The sequence below is a fragment of the Mustela putorius genome, unplaced genomic scaffold (genome assembly GCF_011764305.1).
Source record: "Mustela putorius furo isolate JIRA1106 unplaced genomic scaffold, ASM1176430v1.1 tig00537227_pilon_pilon_pilon, whole genome shotgun sequence".
Lineage (NCBI taxonomy): Eukaryota > Metazoa > Chordata > Mammalia > Carnivora > Mustelidae > Mustela > Mustela putorius.
Genome location: NW_025422368.1, coordinates 32,781,148 through 32,802,484, shown reverse-complemented (window position 1 = coordinate 32,802,484; position 21,337 = coordinate 32,781,148). Strand labels below are relative to the sequence as shown.

Genomic DNA, 21,337 nt, shown 5'->3' with positions numbered 1-21,337 from the left:
TGTATTCCCATCCTCTGGGACTCTACGGAAAGGGCTCAGGGAACAAAAGCTCCTGAAAGCAAACCTGAGAGGATTACTCACCCCAGCCCCTGGTAAGGGTGGTGCAATTCCACCTGGGGCAAAGACACTTGAGAATCACTACACCAGGCCCCTCCTCCAGAAGATCAACAAGAAATCCAGCAAAACCAAGTTCACCTGCCAAGGAGTGCGGTTTCAATACCAAGGAGAGCAGCAGAATTCCAGAGGAGGAGAAAGCAAAGCACGGAAGTCATGGCTTTCTCCCTGTGATTTTCTTAGTCTTGCAGTTAATTTAATTTTTTTCTTTTTCATTTTTTTTCTCTTCTTTTGCTAAAATTTTTTTTGACTTTTACCCTTTTCCTTTTTAACGTTTTTTTAACTAGTTTATCTAATATATATATATTTTTTCTTTTTTTTTACTTTTCTTTATTCGTTTTCTTTTTTTAATTCTTTTCTTTTCCTTTTCTTTTTTTTCTTTCTTCCTTTTTGAACCTCTTTTTATCCTCTTTCTCCCCCCTCACGATTTGGGATCTCTTCTGATTTGGTTAAAGCATATTTTCCTGGGGTGGTTGCCACCCTTTTAGTATTTTACTTTCTCCTTCATATACTTTATCTGGACAAAATGACAAGGCGGAAAAACTCACCACAAAAAAAAAGAACAAGAGGCATTACCGAAGGCTAGGGACCTAATCAATACAGACATTGGTAATATGTCAGATTTAGAGTTCACAATGACAATTCTCAAGGTTCTAGCCGGGCTCGAAAAAGGCATGGAAGATATTAGAGAAACCCTCTCGGGATATATAAAAGCCCTTTCTGGAGAAATAAAAGAACTAAAATCTAACCAAGTTGAAATCAAAAAGGCTATTAATGAGGTGCAATCAAACATGGAGGCTCTCACTGCTAGGATAAATGAGGCAGAAGAAAGAATTAGCGATATAGAAGACCAAATGACAGAGAATAAAGAAGCTGAGCAAAAGAGGGACAAACAGCTACTGGATCACGAGGGGAGAATTCGAGAGATAAGTGACACCATAAGACAAAACAACATTAGAATAATTGGGATTCCAGAAGAAGAAGAAGAAAGAGAAAGGAGAGTAGAAGGTATACTGGAGAGAATTGTTGGGGAGAATTTTCCCAATATGGCAAAGGGAATGAGCATCAAAATTCAGGAGGTTCAGAGAACGCCCCTCAAAATCAATAAGAATAGGCCCACACCCCTCACCTAATAGTAAAATTTACAAGTCTTAGTGACAAAGAGAAAATCCTGAAAGCAGCCCGGGAAACTAAGTCTGTAACATACAATGGTAAAAATATTAGATTGGCAGCTGACTTATCCACAGAGACCTGGCAGGCCAGAAAGAGCTGGCATGATATTTTCAGAGCACTAAACGAGAAAAACATGCAGCCAAGAATACTATATCCAGGTAGGCTATCATTGGAAATAGAAGGAGAGATTAAAAGTTTCCAGAACAAACAAAAACTGAAAGAATTTGAAAACACCAAACCAGCTCTACAGGAAATATTGAAAGGGGTCCTCTAAGCAAAGAGAGAGCCTACAAGTGGTAAATCAGAAAGGAACAGAGACCATATACAGTAACAGTCACCTTACAGGCAGTACAATGGCACTAAATTCATATCTCTCAATAGTTACCCTGAATGTTAATGGCTAAATGCCCCAGTCAAAAGACACAGGGTACCAGAATGGATAAAAAAACAAAACCCATCTATATGTTGCCTCCAAGAAACTCATTTTAAGCCCGAAGACACCTCCAGATTTAAAGTGAGGGGGTAGAAAAGAATTTACCATGCTAATGGACATCAGAAGAAAGCAGGAGTGGCCATCCTTATATCAGATCAATTAGATTTTAAGCCAAAGACTATAATAAGAGATGAGGAAGGACACTATATCATACTCAAAGGGTCTGTCCAACAAGAAGATCTAACAATTTTAAATATCTATGCCCCCAACGTGGGAGCAGCCAACTATATAAACCAATTAATAACAAAATCAAAGAAATACATCAACAATAATACAAAAATAGTAGGGGACTTTAACACTCCCCTCACTGAAATGGACAGATCATCCAAGCAAAAGATCAACAAGGAAATAAAGGCCTTAAACAACACACTGGACCAGATGGACATCACAGATATATTCAGAACATTTCATCCCAAAGCAACAGAATATACATTCTTCTCTAGTGCACATGGAACATTCTCCAGAATAGATCACAACCTCGGTCCTAAATCATGACTCAACTGGAATCAAAAGATTGGGATCATTCCCTGCATATTTTCAGACCACAATGCTCTGAAGCTAGAACTCAACCACAAGAGGAAGTTTGGAAAGAACCCAAATACATGGAGACTAAACAACATCCTTCTAAAGAATGAATGGGTCAACCGGGAAATTAAAGAAGAATTGAAAAAAATCATGGAAACAAATGATAATGAAAATACAATGGTTCAAAATCTGTGGGACACAAAAAAGGCAGTACTGAGAGGAAAATATATAGCAGTACAAGCCTTTCTCAAGAAACAAGAAAGGTCTCAGGTACACAACCTAACCCTACTCCTAAAGGAGCTGGAGAAAGAACAAGAAAGAAACCCTAAGCCCAGCAGGAGAAGAGAAATCATAAAGATCAGAGCAGAAATCAATGAAATAGAAACCAAAAAAACAATAGAACAAATCAACGAAACTAGGAGCTGGTTCTTTGAAAGAATTAATAAAATTGATAAGCCCCTGGCCAGACTTATCAAAAAGAAAAGAGAAAGGGCCCAAATAAATAAAATCATAAATGAAAGAGGAGAGATCACAATTAACAGCAAAGAAATACAAACTATTATAAGAACATACTATGAGAAACTCTACGCCAACAAATTTGACAATCTAGAAGAAATGGATGCATTCCTAGAAACATATAAACTACCACAACAGAACCAAGAAGAAATAGAAAGCCTGAACAGACCCATAACCAGTAAGGAGATTGAAACAGTCATTAAAAATCTCCAAACAAACAAAAGCCCAGGGCCAGACGGCTTCCCGGGGGAATTCTACCAAACATTTAAAGAAGAACTAATTCCTATTCTCCTGAAACTGTTCCAAAAAATAGAAATAGAAGGAAAACTTCCAAACTCATTTTATGAGGCCAGCATCACCTTGATCCCAAAACCAGAAAAGGATCGCATCAAAAAAGAGAGCTATAGACCAATATCCTTGATGAACACAGATGCAAAAATCCTCACCAAAATACTAGCCAATAGGATTCAAAAGTACATTAAAAGGATTATTCACCACGACCAAGTGGGATTTATTCCAGGGCTGCAAGGTTGGTTCAACATCTGCAAATCAATCAATGTGATACAACACATCAATAAAAAAAAGAACAAGAACCATATGATACTTTCAATAGATGCTCAAAAAGCATTTGACAAAGTACAGCATCCCTTCCTGATCAAAACTCTTCAAAGTGTAGAGATAGAGGGCACATACCTCAATATTATCAAAGCCATCTATGAAAAACCCACCACAAATATCATTCTCAATGGAGAAAAACTGAAAGCTTTTCCACTAAGGTCAAGAACATGGCAGGGATGTCTATTATCACCACTGCTATTCAGCATAGTACTAGAAGTCCTAGCCTCAGCAATCAGACAACAAAAGGATATTAAAGGCATCCAAATCGGCAAAGAAGAAGTCAAACTATCACTCTTCATAGATGATATGATACTATATGTGGAAAACCCAAAAGACTCCACTCCCAAACTTCTAGAACTTGTACAGGAATTCAGTAAGGTGTCAGGATATAAAATCAATGCACAGAAATCAGTTGCATTTCTCTACACCAACAACAAGACAGAAGAAAGAGAAATTAAGGAGTCAATCCTATTTACAATTGCAACCAAAACCATAAGATACCTAGGAATAAACCTAATCAAAGAGGCACAGAATCTATACTCAGAAAACTATAAAGTACTCATGAAAGAAATTGAGGAAGACACAAAGAAATGGAAAAATGTTCCATGCTCCTGGATTGGAACAATAAAAATTGTGAAAATGTCTATGCTACCTAAAGCAATCTACACATTTAATGCAATTCCTATCAAAGTACCATCCATCTTTTTCAAAGAAATGTAACAAATAATTCTAAAATTTATATGGAACCAGAAAAGACCTCGAATAGCTAAAGGGATATTGAAAAAGAAAGCCAACGTTGGTGGCATCACAATTCTGGACTTCAAGCTCTATTACAAAGCTGTCGTCATCAAGACAGCATGGTACTGGCACAAAAACAGACACATAGATCAATGGAACAGAATAGAAAGCCCAGAAATAGACCCTCAACTCTATGGTCAACTAATCTTCGACAAAGCAGGAAAGAATGTCCAATGAAAAAAAGACAGCCTCTTCAATAAATGGTGTTGGGAAAATTGGACAGCCCCATGCAGAAAAATGAAATTGGACCATTTCCTTAAACCACACACGAAAATAGACTCAAATGGATGAAGGACCTCAATGTGCGAAAGGAATCCATCAAAATCCTTGAGGAGAACACAGGCAGCAACCTCTTCGACCTCATTCGCAACAACATCTTCCTAGGAACATCGCCAAAGGCAAGGGAAGCAAGGGCAAAAATGAACTATTGGGACTTCATCAAGATCAAAAGCTTTTGCACAGCAAAGGAAACCGTTAACAAAACCAAAAGACAACTGGCAGAATGGGAGAAGATATTTGCAAACAACATATCGGATAAAGGGCTAGTATCCAAAATCTATAAAGAACTTTGCAAACTCAACACCCAAAGAACAAATAATCCAATCAAGAAATGGGCAGAGGACATGAACAGACATTTCTGCAAAGAAGACATCTAGATGGCCAACAGACACATGAAAAAGTGCTCCATATCACTCGGCATCAGGGAAATACAAATCAAAACCACAATGAAATATCACCTCACACCAGTCAGAATGGCTAAAATCAACAAGTCGGGAAATGACAGATGCTGGCGAGGATGTGGAGAAAGGGGAACCTTTTTTTTTTTTTTTTTAGTGAACACCCTAACAGGGAAGGGAGGAGTTTCGCACCCACTTGGGTGGCTTTCTCTGTTCCTCTTTTGGAATTTGGGTATTAATAACATTAACTTCATTATCTTAATCTCAATCATGAAAGGTTTTATATAGATTAGAAATCTTTAAAACATAGTTTTACTATAAATAAAAAGAATCAAAATACTTTCAGATATTGGGAACTGGGGGCATATTACAATCTCACTTTCCCTCTCTCTCTTCCCCATAATATTTCAGTAGATTAAAAATAATTATTTACATTTTGATGGAAAATATTTTCTGACTTTATAAAAGCTATTACATAGTACTGTCTTTATGATCTCACTCTCAGTTGAGTAATTTGTTTATTCTTTTTTTAAATTTTATTTACTTATTTGACAGACAGAGATCACAAGTAGGCTGAGAGGCAGGCAGAGAGAGAGGAGGAAACAGGCTCCCTGCTGAGCATGATCCCAGGACCCCGGAATCATGACCTGGGCAGAAGGTAGAGGCTTTAACCCACTGAGCCACCCAGGTGCCCCGAGAAATTTGTTTATTCTTATGTTGAAATCACTGAGTTCACAATTTTAGTTGCTTGGATATATGCAATCCTTATTTTTCGCAGGAAGTAAGTGAAGTGTTGTGAGTCAAATCACACTGAAACCTAAAGTACTCCTCCCTATCCCCCGGGCCCTTTTCTTGGATCCTCTCCTAGTAAGTGACTGCCTTTTTATCCCTCTCACCCCCCATCAAAAAGAAATGAGTTTAATAAGATAGGAATGCGAATAAATTGTGTCAATATAACATAGAGAAAAGGAAAGAAAGATGGATGAATGAGTGCATGGAAAGGAAGGGAAGGAGAAAGTGAAAGAAGAAAGAAAATATGCTTATTCATTCTGCACATCCATCCATCTATCTATAATTATTTACTTACTTATTTATAGATGCCAGTCAAAAAAAGGCTAATAAATGAAGATACTATACTTTTTTTTTTTTCAAAGATTTTACTTACTTATTTGACAGACAGAGATCACAAGTAGGCAGAGAGGCAGACAGAGAGAGAGGAGGAAGCAAGCTCCCTGCTGAGCAGAGAGCCTAATGTGGGGCTCGATTCCAGGACCCTGAGATCATGACCTGAGCTGAAAGCAGAGGCTTTAACCCAATGAGCCATCCAGGCACCCCGAAGATACTATACTTTTAAAAAATTAATTCAGATCAACCCCTGTGAACTGGGCTCCCAGTTCAGTGGGGAATCTACTTTTCCCTCTCCTTCTCCCTCTTTTTCTACTTGTGTACACATTTCTCTTTCTCTCTCTGTCTCAAATAAATAAATTTTTAAAAATGAAAATAAAAATTTAATTCTATCCATCAGTAAATATTTATTTAGCATTTACTATGTGCTACATACTAATCTAGGTGTTGAGGGTACAGAAATGAACAAAACTGACAAAAAATTCTATCCTCACTCTAGTGGAAAAAAAGAGACAATAAACATAAATATTTGAATGCCAGATGATGCTGCACATTTTGGAGAAAAATGAAGCTGTGAGAAAAGTGTTATGGGGAGTAAAGTGAAATTTTTGAAGGAGGCGGCGTAGGTTAAGCTTCACAGTGAAGGTGGTATTTCAGTCAAAACCTGAGGGTGTAAGAAAGTGAGCCAAACAGATAACTGGAAGGTTTTATAGGCAGAAGGAACCCAGAAGCAGAACTCCAACAGCATTAGTATGCCTGGAAGGTTCAAGGAAAAGTCAGGAAGGCAGTATGGCTGAAGTGGAAGGAACAAGGGGGAGAGTAGTGGTTAAAAGGACAGAGATGTGACAAGGGAACAGATCATGTAGCGTCATAGAAAAGATGTTTCATTCTGAGTGAGATGATACTCCACTGGAGGGTTCAAGTGACAGAGTCACATGACCTGAAAAGTTTCACAAGATCACTTCAGTAAGAATAGAATGTTCAGAGATCAAGGTAAAATGGGAAACCAGGTAGATAAGATGACCATACATCCCAGTTACCATAGATAATAACAGTTTACACCTGTTATGGATCAGTTAAAGGCCAGTCACCCTCTATTACAATCCTTTTCTTCTCCAAAGAGTATTTCAATTTGGGCACTTTTGATCAACCACATAGTTACCTTAAATTTAGGAGGCTGTTGCATCTATCCAAGTAAAAGATTATTCTTGCCTGCACCAGGGCGGTAGTTAAGAAGGTGATGAACAGGGATAAGCTTCAGAATGTATCTTGAAGATGAAGCTGGGAGAGTCTACTGCTGGATTTTAGATGTTGTCTATGAACGAACAAAGTAAGTCTAAGGAGATGCCAAGATACGGGGCCTGAGCAATCAGAAGGACAGAGCTGTTATATTTTGAGATGGGGAAGATAATGAGAGAGGCAGACTTGGATGAAAGACCAGAAGCTGAGGTTTGGATGCATCAACATTTGAAGGTGCTTGTTAAGCACTGAAGAACAGATGTTTAAATAAATAAATAAATATGTTTTAAAGAAAGAAGAAGAACAGATGTTGAGTGGGCAGTGAGATTAAGGAGCTCAGAATCTGGAAGATTTCAGACCTGGGAAGTATATATTTGAGAGTAGTCAGGAAACAGACCTGATGAGGGTATCAGGGGATGAATGAAGGAAAAAGAATTCTATCCAAGGACTGAGCCCTGACACTCCAGCTTTAAGAAATGGAGGTGGTGTGAGGGAACCAGCAAAAGAGCCTGAGAAGGAGTGGCCAGTGAAGTAAAAACAACACAAAGAAGTGTGATGTCCAAACAGCCAAGCAAAGAAAGTGCTTGATTGATAAACTCGTTGAGCCTGTTGGAAAGTCAAGGAAGTTGTGGGATGAGAATTGACTGCTGATGTGAGCAACCCAGAAGTCAGTGGTGATTTGGGGAGGAGGCATTTGGGTGGAGTGTGGTGAAGACAAAATACGCTATTAAAAGTAATTCAAGAGATAATAAAAGAACAACTGAAGACAGCTGGAATAACAAAATTTTCTAGGGGTGTGATTACAAAGATGAGAGAAAATGAACAGAAGCTAAAGATAGAATCCAAGAGTTTTTATCTGTTTGGTTGGATTTGTTTTCTCTTTCTTTTTCTTTCTGTTTTTTGAAGTGGGTGGAAACGGCTCTTCAATGGGCTAATCAGAATGATTCAACAGACCAGGGAAAATTATGGGGCTGGATGGTTAGAGGTGACTCTCATTAATTGATGTCCTTGCTTGGGCCCAAAGTGGAAGGACGCTGGGTGCCACTGGAAGGGGTGCCTAAGACTGAGTGAATCTATAGTTAGGAAGAGTGAGAGTATGTGGGCACCGATGGGGTAGTGAGTCAGGTGGGTGCGATGATGGAAGCTTGTGGAGGACTTCTACTGATTTCTTACAAACATGTATTCTTTAGGTTTTCAGAGGATTGTGACTGTCATGCTACCCTTCTTGTAGAGTCCTTCAGGGCCAGCAGGGTCATGCTAACATTATCTTCTGGGATGAACTATCAGACATGCCACTGTTCCATGGCTCTGTCCCTCATCCCAAGACTAATTGATGCCCCCTCTCAATCTCTTTCTCTCCCAGTCTCACTGTGGTCTTGTGAGTTTCACTGCCATTTGTCAGGGACCCACAGCCAAGCCACACAACTTCAGTACTTCCCTAAAACAACTTCTCCTGTATACCATAAAGCAACTTGCAGAGTCTGTAGGTTTCTGTTCAAATCTGGATGATGGACAGATAGGGCCATGACTGTGATGTCTGGCGCTGGTCTCCATGTAGAAGCAAATACCCACTTTGGAAATGTTGGTCTTCTAGAAAGAGGAACTTTCCAGGAGGCACCATCATCCTCAGTTATATGGAAATGAATGTCAAATACCCACATTTGTGTAAGTCACAAATATTTTCTTTGACCAAGTTGAATATGTTAGGCTTACACTCCTTAAGGTAGAACTTGCTTGCCTTGAGGAAAATAAAAAATAGATTTATTTAAAAGATGGACAATAATATAAATATTAAAGGCCATCCTTTGTGTATGAAGAGTACATTAGCCTATTCCTGTCAGTGATGCTGAGAATTGAAAATGGATTTTATCGTATTGATCATTTTTATAGTTTTTTTCTATTTAATCCCCCTTATCACCAATGTCACACATTTGTAAAAGGACTCACCAGGTTTAGAGGTAGAAACTACAAAAAGAATGAAACTAGTGGGCCCTTGTGGATGTAATCTTAGCCTCATTAACATCATTCCATTGGCAGCTAACCTAATGGACCCCATTAAAATAAGAAACAAGGTAATAATTATCAGAAAAAGATGGATTTGAAACAATAAACACGTTCTCTTCTGTTCCAACGCAAAATATTACAACCTGACTCCCTTTGGGATTTCCTAGGAAAGGAAGGAATTTGCTGCCAGAGTAAAGAATAAGAGTCAGGTCCCAGATCGTCCTTTACCCAAGGTCACCTTCACTACTCTCCTCCCTGCAACTGAGATCCTAGGGAACAGCTTGAGTCTCTCATAATCCAATCTAAATTAAATGTAGAGATAACCTTACAGCTTTCCTTTCTTCCCATGTTCTGTGCCTTGTACTTAATTTCTTTATAAAATTAAGTTGAATTCCCCACTCAAATAGAGGAATTGAAAAGGAAAGAAGAGGGCCGAACAGTTGAGTATGTTAGAAAGCAATGTTAGAAAGCTCTTAGAGAATATTTTAAAGCAACAACCCCATATCTGTACCTTGTTTTGAAAAGAGTCCATCTGTCTCCTTTTCCCATTTCCATGGGTTCTCGCATCGAATATTATGGACTCCAGCGTGATTTTAAACAAAAGGAAATTGGACATTATGAAGCCTGGGAATTTTGAAGAAGTTAATGTTATGATGTCATTTTGAGAAGTACAAAGTGCTATCCAGGGAATGTTCTATAAGTCAAATTTTCCTGGCTCTCTATGTTCTCAAAAGTAAGAGTCCAAAAGTGACTTTATCTTAAAGCTCATTTACTTTTCATAACATCATTGAGGCCTTCCTCTCCCTCCCTTTTATGAGCTGGGCTGGATTTGATATTTTGAAGAGTAAGAGAACTGTGTTCGTTTGCTAGAGCTGCCCTGACTAAATGTTGCAAGTTGGGCGGCTCGATCAACAGGAACTTATTTTCTTACAGTTCCGGAGGCGAAAATTTCAAGATGCAGGTATCAGCAGATTTGGCTTCTCTGAGGCCTTTCTGCTGGGTTTGCAGGTGAACTCACCTTCCAGCTGTGTCCTCACATGGTTTTTCTCTGTTCCCATTTGTCTTTGGTTTTTCCTTGTCTATCCAAATTCCCTGTTCTTATAGCACGATGGTCAGATTGGATTGAGGTCCACATAACGGTCTCATTTTAACTTACCTCCTGAAAGGCCCTATCTCCAACCACATTCACATTCTTGAGGTACTGGGGCTTAGGACTTCTACCTAGAAATTTGGGTGAACACAATTCATCCCTTAACAGAGACACAGACCAACAAAAAGGCTTTTGCAATATTTAGACACTTTTACAATATTTAGACACTGCTGGGGTGCCTGGGAGGTTCAGTCAGTTAAGTGTCTGTCATGTCAGATCATGATCAGGGTCCTGGGACCGAGCCCTGCCATCAAGCTCCCTGCTCAGCAGAGAGTCTGCTTCTCCCTCTCCCTCTGCTGCTTCCCCTCTTTCTGTGCCTGTTCTCTCCCGTTCTCTTGCTCTCTGTCAAATAAATAAGCAACATCTTTTAAAAAATGATATTTAGCCACTACTCCCTTCTGGTCTTGTGTGCGAGGATGGGAAAGAGGAATCATCTAAGTCATGTTTGGCTACAGAGTTTAGCTGAGGTTGCCTTCTTAGGAGAGGAGCTAGAAAACAGAAGGGAGGAACCTCCAACCAGCTTCTGCCAAGAATTTCCACACTTCTGCTCTACCAAGCAGGAAGGAATGCTCTAACCCTGTACTGTATAATTGAAATACAATGAGAGCCGAAGATATAATTTTTAAATTTTCTAGTAGCCACATTAAAAAATACTAAGAAGAGATGGGTGTCATTGAGTTTAATATATCTTATTTAACCAAATACATCAACACAGTATCATCCTAACATGGAATTGATATAAAGAATTATATGTGAGGGGTGCCTGGGTGGCTCAGTGGGTTAAAGCCTCTGCCTTCGGCTCGGGTCATGATCTTAGGATCATGGGTCCTGGGATCGAGCCCCGCATTGGGCTCTCTGCTCAGCAGGGAGCCTGCTTCCCTTCCTCTCTCTCTGCCTGCCTCTCTGCCTGCTTGTGATCTCTTTCTGTCAAATAAGTAAATAAAAATCTTTAAAAAAAAAAAAGAATTATATGTGAAATATCTTTACTCTTATTTTATAATAAATCTCCAATATTCAATCTGTATTTCCCTCTTGCAACCCCTGTCAGTGTAGACTAGCCACATTTCAAGTACTCCATAGATACATGTGGTAATAGCTACTGTGTTGGACAGTATACTACTAAGATTTTAATACATTTCCTGGGGCAGATGTTATCTTGAGTAGTGAAACTTAATTAATCCAGTTACACCTCCACTTATGAAATATTGCAAAGACTTTCTTTGTTTCCTTTGGAATAGTTGGTGCAATTTCTTCCCAGTACATGTAAGGAAATATACCTGTCACAGAGATCCTAAACAGCCCTTAAGCAGGCCATTTGTGCATGTTACTCGATCTGAGGAGCTAAAACGCATATGTCTATCAGAAAAGGATGCAGTGATAATGGGTATAGTGACCTTGGAATAATCCAGTGCCACTATATACCACTTGAAAAGAAAACTTTGTTACTGGTCAAAGGTCAAAGGTCCCAGACCCTTTGGAGATGTTCCCGAGGATCCTACTTATCACCTAGATCCATATTCTTTTAGCCAGACCCAGAGAAACTGCTACTCAAGTATCCGAGTCATATTCTTTGGACCACTGGGAACTCTTGTAATTCATGACACTGACAGCTGATAATTTTACCAATATGATCACTGTAAAAAGACAGAGAACATCAAACTATAGCCCTAGTGTGACTGGTCTTGCCTGATGCTTAAGTCCTAATAACTCTGATTAATGAATCTTGACTTATGGTTTAAATAAGCCAATAGAGAAGATTTATTGAACAATTGCAGGTGACTAGTTCAAGGTGAAAACAAAATAACTTATAACACATGGCCCCTGTTCTTAAAGCATCTAGTAGGACCTAGGAGATTTAGGACTTTCCTCACATAGATCAAATAGGGTAATAGAAGGTCAGAGAAGGGATAGATCATTAAGAGACAGAATCAACAGATAAGACTTCAGGCAGAAGGCTTTTTCCTGATTTTAGGATGATCCAAGCAGAAGAAAAGATATACTGAGTTGAGAAAGAGTACTGCTTGTATGATAGTCAGTGAGAAAACTGGCTGTACCAGGGGTCAGGGGACAGGTGAAGCTGAATGGGTAACATGTGGCCTGTTGCCAATGTAAGTAGGATCTTTAAAACTTGGCGTATTTGGATTTGATGCAATAAACATTGATCACAATAGATGATTACCCAGATAGGACTTAACATGAGCAAAGTGATATTTCAAGTTGATTTAAGCTCTCGTTGACAAATGAAGAAAGAACTGATTAAAAGCAGGAAAAAAGAATGAAGAGGCTGTTGTAATGATTGATCAAGTGTGGTCAAAAGCCTGAACATGCAATACAATAAAAAGAATTGACACAAGGAAGAGAAGACAAGAATTTGACAGTATGTTCTCTGAACTTGAGAAGCCAGAGGAGAGCCTCAAGATTGTTGGCCCCAACAAGGGAATGAATGGGTTTGCTCATGGAGGAAACACGGATGGTAGGTGATTGGAAGTACATGGGTAAAAGGTGGGAGCTAGAGATCAGGACTTGAGAATTGTTCACAATGGATAGCTAACCTGAGTTTATCTACCCATCAGGAAAAAAAAAAAATATGTAGACGTCCTAGGGAATCTAATCACTTCAGGATACTCACTGTGAGGGTGTGTTTTGGAAAGAGAAACAACCAAGGTTCAGCCTAAAAATCATCCATCTCTGCCCCAGACAACCTCACACTTGCTTCCAAAGATTCAAGTTCTGCATGAGTCAGAATCACTGGAGAAACTACCCTCTGACTCATCCCTTTTCACAGTGACAGTTATAAAGGATGTGGGCAGTGGAAGCTGACCCCACGTTTCATCAACAGTTTTCATCAGAGGGGAAGTGAAACAATACATAGTACAACGTTTGGGGGAGTGGACAACTCATTGCAAACAAGGGGTCCTGACATCTGCTGTGAATTACACCTGCACAAGACACCCCCACACCCTTTCCTCCTTCAACTCTTCAGCCAAACCTCATTGAGTTGTCTCTGGAAAGAAAATTGCTTCTTTTTAGTAGGACACAAATTTAAGTTGCCTGCGATAAATCACAGGAAGGATGGTTTGACATACTACGTGCTTCTGAATAGGGCCACGATGATGATATTCTAGAAAGAAGGTCCAGACCTTCCCACGCAGAGATCACGGACATGTCAAAGGAGTGGAGTGGCCTCCAAGGGCTTCTTCAAGCACTGCTGATATCCAGGAGCTAAGGAACTGACTTGGAAGCATGGGACAAATAATTAAAAGGAAACCAAGTAACAGACACACAGCGTGCATAGTTGCCTGACAGGGCACGCACATGGGCAGCGTATGATGTTCTGTGAACCCAACAGCTAGCCAAAGTATGTCCAAACAAGAACATACTGACAGGGTAGCAAGGACTCTGGCTGAAGCATCTGGGTTCAGGCATAACGCTTTGAGCACTAGAGGAATTCAAGAGAAAGACAACACCCAAATGACAGGGCACAGAGAGGAGAGTAGGAGAGATTCAGGTATGGGGGAACAAGACACAAGACCACTTCCTAAAACTGGAGAACCGGCAGGGGTTTGGTCTCGAGCCAACAAATCCCGTGACTCACTTACTGGAAATGAGTACGAAGGGGCACAGTTTGCTTGACTAATGGATTAATTTATAGATCAAGATTAAATGTCTAAAAGAAGAAGATAAAGAAATCAGTCCTCTAACATTTTATTAACCATCCACTCCCCTTCCATTAATCCTCTTCTTAAAAAAAAAAAAAAAATCCTATCTACTTAGCTTTACCCCCCTCTTAATTTCGACTAAATTTTCAAGAAGCCATTCCTTGGATTGAATTATTCCAAATAGTCTCCAGAAAAGGAAGACAGGCTTTTGGCTAAGTACCAGACTGAATGTCTCCGTTAGATGGGAGCAAACCACTTTCATTCATTTTTTTCAGCCATTCAAGTATAGATTTTTGTTTCTCCTGCAGAAAGTTCTTTATTACCAAGGCAGTGCTTACCTCCAGTGCAGATGACACCAAAACTATTAATAGATTATGGATATAATAAAGCTGAAGTAGAAAACAGAAGTGTTCTAAAAAGGGAAGTATAAAATGGAAGGGGGAGAAAAAGGCAAATTATTCTGCCTTCCAAGTTAGATGATGACTGTGTTGGGACATATTTCAAAAACAATAATGTAACATTTCGATGTTACAATAACTCGAAATAACATTTCAATATTATAATAAATCATGTTATTGTTACAATAACAATAACATAACATTTCTTAATTACCTGTATTTGGGACTTTTTTTTTTTTTTGCCTGTTTTATCCTGCCAATTGGTGAAAGAAGGAAGAATGTATTAAATTAAATGAAATTTTTTTTAAAACTCTGCCTTTGCTCAGAACCGGCTCCTCCGAAATCACTGTTTGCCGTGAATAAAACCCAGACTTCAGTGACTTTGCTGTGGGTGGAAGAGGGAGTAGCTGATTTCTTTGAAGTCTTCTGTCAACAAGTTGGCTCAAGTCAAGAAACAAAACTCCAGGTACTGTGCTTTTTGATTGTCCTTGTCTGAGTTCATTTTGATTAAGGCTAATTATCTGAGTAAATTAAAGTCTTATATTTGTTGAAACTATAGAAAATGAAAACAAAATTTCATCTGTTTTGTGTTTCAGTGATAGAAATTAACAGTCAGCTTAGGGCAAGCCTTAAAAATTAGAACCAATTTGCCAAATTGCAATGTTGATTTTCATCTCTGCATGTATCTTTTGTCCCTCATCCTTAGTTGCCCTGGGTCATACTGAAAACTGAAAGGGGTTTATTTTTCCTATTGCAAATAAATTTATCAAAGGGATAGACACTGCCATATAAAATATAATTTAACAAATATGAACTGATTGCCAGTTATGTGAAAGGCACTATGTGCAATACAAATGGTAGAGTCAATACTTTAAAATTGTTTTCATGTAGTTATGGATATTACATCAGTCTAGAAATAATTAAGTTAAAATGCAGGTGCCAAAGAGAGGTCCATTCTAGTAAGAGAATTTAAAGAAGGGACTGCTTCTAGTTAGTAAGGAGGACAATTTTGCTTGAGAAAATGAAGGCTGAGAGAGGTGATTGTTAAAGAGTTAGAATCGCAAATAGATAGAATGACTGCTGAGTTATTCACCAGGTCAAACCGACGGGAAGGAGAGAGAAGAACAAGTAGCTCCAAGGGTAACAAAACCACAGGAAAATAAAAAAAAAAAGTATTTTATAGCCAGACATGGAAGGGAAAGGTCAAGTTTAGTGAGGGATATCACAAAACGCAGTGTACAGACTAATTCTGTGAACATGAATAATTGATGCTTTTTAAATAATGCAGTTCATGAGATTGAAAAGAAGAAAGGATTTCTGGGAGTAGAAATCTTTTCATATGAGCGTTAAGATAATTTGCTTTGATTTCTTTCCTCTTTTGATATTCTCTTGTACAAACATCTCTTTTTTGATCTGTACTGAAGAGCTCATCTTTTTTTTTTTTTTTTTCTATTCTAAGAATCCTTTTTTGCAAATAACTGCTTTGCCAGTAGCGGATTTTCTTCTCTACAGCTACAGTAATGCCTCCCTTTAAGAAAATAATGATTATGCAGCTACTTACTATAACAGAGTCTTGCTAGCAAAAGTCTTTCCTTAGAATCATTCTTTTATAGATGAGTAAAAGAGGTGGAATTGGAAATAAGTTCTGATGGCTCTCATCTCTTTAGGCAGAAGTGTTTCAGATCTCTGTTTGGGAAAAGAATGTTATGCTGGCTCATATTTTTATATTGTACTGTGGTAGTTGTCACTGGTCTAACAATTGGCCCATCAAATTAACAATTTGTTCTACTCAAGAATATGTTAATATTAAATGTTTTTGAGAACACAAAGTTGGCGTGACTTTGGCGGATGCTGTTTAAAAGCTGGGAATGCAGACAAAGGGGATAGTGTCCTTAATATACAAATAGCAACTAAAAATAGAAAAAAATACAGACAAATAACCCAAAACAAATATTTCATAGGAAATAAACACTAAAGACACTTAAACATATGGAAAGATGATCAAGTTCACTCACAATAAAAGAAATGCAAAATGAATCTCTAATGAGGTACAATTTCCTCTAATTAGATTGGAAAAACTCAGAGTTTACAGATATATTAGATTGGAAGGAGTGTAGGAGAAGAGATGTTGTCACACAGCATCACACACAGCAGGATAACTTGGAAAATGCCTATAGAAGAGAATTTGTTGGGACACCTGGGTGGCTTAGTCAGATAAGTGTCTGCCTTGGGCTCAGGTCATACCCCAGGGTCCTGGGATCGAGTCCTGCATCAGGCTCTCTGCTCAGCAGTGAGTCTGCTTCTCCCTCTTCCTCTGCCTCTCCCCATACCCATCATGCTCTCTCTCTTTCCCTCTCTCAAATAAATAAATAAAATCTTCAAAAAATGAAAAATTTAAAAGAAGACAATCTATCAGTAGATTTCAAAATTTTGAAAAATATTCAACTTTTGGGCCCATCATTCGGCTGGGGGCAAAACAAATACCCACATCTGTATGTACATCCATGCATATGCATACACACACACACACACACACACACAGGTTTGTGTATGAATCTGTATGTGTACACATGCCTACACACATATGTGTATTAAGCATGTGTGTGTGCATATATGTTTGTTCTCATAATTTAAAATTTGTCTGCTGTAGCATGGTTTGTAATAGCAAAAAATCAGAGACAACTGAGACATTCTTCAATTCTTCAGAGGGCACCGGTTAAATAAAGTAGGTCCTTTCAGTGAATTTCTGCACACCCCTTAAGAAGAATAAATCAGCTTTATCTGTGTTGATGTGGGAAGAGCACCAAAATATACCAATAACCAAGGTAAAACATGCAAACCATGTTATCACTTAGGTTTTGCTTAGATCTATCTTGTGTTTTCACATCCATAAAATATAGATGGAAAGGAAAAAAAAAAACCTGACAACAATGGCGCCTTCCATGGAGGAGAACTGGGTAGATAGAAAGTAGGGAAAGAAGGAAACTTACTTTTCACTGCTGTCCTTTTGCATCTTTTAAACGCTTTACTCTGTTATGTATTACCCACTCAACTCTGAAGAACAGACCAAAAAAACACAAAACAGATGACGATAATATGACACTCATCTTATGTTCTGCATCTCCAGGAACCAATTGCTGTTTCCTCCCACGTTGTGACCATCTCCAGCCTCCTTCCCGCCACTGCCTACAACTGTAGTGTCACCAGCTTCAGTCACAACAGCCCCAGTGTCCCCACATTCATAGCCGTCTCAACAATGGGTAATTACTTGTGTTCGTGGAATCTGGTGTCTTTGGAAGTTCTATCTTTCTAGATTTTCCTTCCATTGTCTTTTCAAATATAGATGGTCTATCCTTTTATTAGAACCATGTTCTGTTGAAACATTCAGGCTCTGGGGACAGGGAGCCCATCACTGCACTCGCTCCCTGTGTGACTGAGGGAAAGATATTGACCATCTAGGAACCTCTGCTTTCCCGTCTGCAAAACTGCAATCAAAATATACGTCCCTTGTTGAGCTGTATTGACACACAGAAATGAAGCGCTGAAAGCCCTAATATCCACCGTGTGGCTGAGAGCTGCTCCCGTCCACTCCACAGGCCTCATCATCCTCCCCAGCGGTGGCCACAGTATCCTGATCCACTCGGGCTCTCCTGTGGTCTCCTGGGCCCTCAGTCATTCCTGGTCAAGTGATGACATTGCTAAATTCCTGGGACAAAACGGGCAAGTTCCCAATCAAGCCAAATATCGGGGGGCGGGGGGGGATGTTGGTATTGTGGAATTAGAAATAATGAAAACTCTAGAAAAATGGTGCTTCCTTTTTTTTTTTTTTCCTTCTGAGTTATATGTGTCACTGCCTTGTTGTTGGAGGCTGACTCAGCAGTCCGAGATCACCCTCGAAGACACCTGTGTAATAGTACCACTCTCAGTGTCACGTGATCCCTTCACTGGCTGCATTTCCATTTCTGTCGCATTCATCATGTGTGTTTCTACTCAGTGATGATGAGAGTCACCTTCTGTTTGTCTTCTGTTTTAAATTTTTATTTTTCCGGAAAAGGGGACCAAAAATGGACTCACAAAGGATATTAATAGTCTCTCACTTCTGTGTGCTTGGACACCATTCCAAGTAGCCTTTCCTGTTCACTATTCCTTGTCATGGCTACAGCAACCCGGTGAAATAGGTGTATTATTCAACTTATTTACGAGTGAGGAAAATGAAGCCCGGAGAGACAGATAAAATAGCTTCTCCGAATATCAGCTAGACCTTGAAAAAGGTCTCCTGACCATGAGTCTAATGTTCCTTCTGTTCAGTTACTCTGCCCGGGAGTGGGAGTCATGCTGGCCCAAATGGGAAGTGGCAAACCCACAGAGACGTAGGGACTGAACGCGCTCCCAGTTCTGTGATTTTATGGTCAATGCAAAGGATGGTGTCATTCTCCCCTGCTCTGGTCCTTCTCCAGTTAAGAGTTTTATGAAAACATTTGAAATATATTCTCACTTCGGATGTGCATGTGCCATAACAGCCTCCATGTAAGTAGAGGGAAGGGACATAGCCCTGTTCTTAAGGAGACCCTATGCCTTATTAATAGGTTTAATCTCTTGAGTTGTGCAGATGGAAAACCTCTCAACATATGGTTACAGATCATCAGAATGCCTGCTTCTAGCGATGTGTTAAGTGCTGTGGCAGATGGTAGCTTGCTAATGCCTTTTTCATATACATTATTCGTTGTAAGCGTAATATACAGTTGTGCTTTCTGACTTTAAAGTCATAGGCATAAAATGAAAACCTGCCACTCTCTAAACTTCTGAAAACCCTAAACAGTCATAGTACATGGTAATGACCTCTAGATTTTTTTTTTTTTTTTTGAGTTTCAAAGGAATTTAAACTATGGTCCAAGCACTATTCACATTGCACAGTTCTCCGGGATAAGAACATTCGGGATATAATGCTTTGGGATGAACACAATCCTGCCAGGCGTCTGAACACCATTTGTCAACCTACTTGACGAGGTTGTATTTGACCGCGAGGAGGTCATTGTCGGTGTGGGAAACTATCACCGTCACTGTTGTTGTCATCATTCTATGTTCAGTGGTGTTAAAAATCAATGGAAAATGATGAGTGGTTGGGTTAGTTTTGTGTAATGGAAGTTATAATGAAAATGCATGGCTTTTCTCTTCAGTTACAGAGATGAACCCTAATGTGGTAGTCATCTCAGTGTTGGCCATCCTCAGCACTCTGTTAATTGGACTGCTGCTCGTGACCCTTATCATTCTGAGGAAAAAGCATCTCCAGATGGCCAGGTAAGGTCAGTTTGGTTGATTGTTTTACACAAGGGCTTTAAAATATTTTAATTTATCTTACAGATCTGCTTTTGCAGACCAAAATTGTACAGCAGGGCTTTCAGGTATTTTAACTCATAATTTAATTTATAAATGTCATTTAAAATTATTTTAATAATATTAAAATATTTTAATGTGTAATTTAAAATACTTTAATATTTAGTTGTATAGCGGTAAGTTTGATTTTGGTTTTCAGTGTCTGTTTTGTGTTTTCGAAGTAGACTTTTAAAAGTTATTTTAGAAAACATAATCATGGAAATGACAAAGCAAAGGATTGTTTACACCAATCCAGACCTCTCACTCTCAGTCTTGTGATTTTAAGAGACCCATGCAAAGAGATCCACTAATGACATTTGGATACTTTCAAACATACTTTGAAAAAAAAAAAAGGAAAAAAAGCCCCTCTCTTCATCAGTTCTGCCAAAGCGGTTTTATCAGAAAACATTTGTAGACTTTATGATTAGGTCCATTGGAGTTCCCCTATTAGTTTTGTTCCTACTACTCAGAGTTCAAACAGTTTTCATTTTTCTTGCAGCTAGAAAATACTTTTGATTTATGATTTTAGAGATTCCCTATTCCTTTGGCCACCGGTGCATTTCTTATCAAAGCACATTCTCAAGTATTTTCAGTGGTCCCCTATATTATCAGAAAAATCCATCAATTCTCTTAAAAATTGTTGCCTCAAATACTGTTGGGTTTGGGAAATTTGGTTCAAATTTATATTTACCCAGTGTTAGCCTGCTGAATTGTCTATCAACTTCCTTTTTCTTTCTCAGAGTTCTATAAGTTTATTTATTGATAAATAAACTTATCAATCCAGTAATGATCTAATCAGTGTCTTATGTGGCATAACTAAATAAAAATCAGACATCCAAGCTGTCTACTAGGAAATTGAGAACATGGCTGGAGATATGTACATAAAGAAATATATTTAAAGGTATAAACTGACTTACCCCAAAAAGGAGATAAAAATGGGATTCCCTGGGGCATCAGGGTGGCTCCGTCAGTTAAGCGTCTGCCTTCGGCTCAAGGTCATGATCCCAGGGTCCTGGAATAGAGTCCTACATTGGGCTCCCTGCTCAGTGGGAAACCTGCTTCTCCCTCTGCCGCTTCCTCCACTTGTGTTCCCTCTCTTGCTGTGTCTCTCTCTGTCAAATAAGTAAATAAAATCTTTTTTTAAAATGGAATTCTCTGAACATAGAGAAAAGAGATTGGTTCTGAATATAAAAATCAAGCTTATGACTGTTGGCATTTAAACTAATCTTAGAAGGATAGGCAGGAAGGTGGTACCACACTAGGGCTCATATAGAGAGCTCTGAAATTACACTCCTTGGGATCAGATCCTAATTTACGATCTATGTGACCTTGTGCAGGTCACTGAAACTTCGTCCATTAATATGAACAAATATTAATGGCTATTTTGATACATATTAATAGACACCTGCTATGTGTTAGCCTCTTCCAGATGCTTGCGATGTGAGAGTATATAAAATGGACAAGAATTTCTGCCT

At 38.9% G+C, this 21,337-nt stretch overlaps 1 protein-coding gene across 2 annotated transcripts in view; it reads left to right on the top strand.

Annotated features, from left to right (window-relative positions):
• The window catches only part of PTPRO (protein tyrosine phosphatase receptor type O), a 243,832-nt gene that overhangs the window by 180,426 nt on the left and 42,069 nt on the right, over positions 1–21,337 (top strand). For both annotated transcript variants that reach the window (XM_045073123.1, XM_045073124.1), the window contains exons 13-15: positions 14,816–14,955; positions 17,617–17,749; positions 19,667–19,787. In XM_045073123.1, coding sequence (XP_044929058.1) covers positions 14,816–14,955; positions 17,617–17,749; positions 19,667–19,787 — 394 coding nt within the window. The remainder of the gene's footprint in view (positions 1–14,815; positions 14,956–17,616; positions 17,750–19,666; positions 19,788–21,337) is intronic.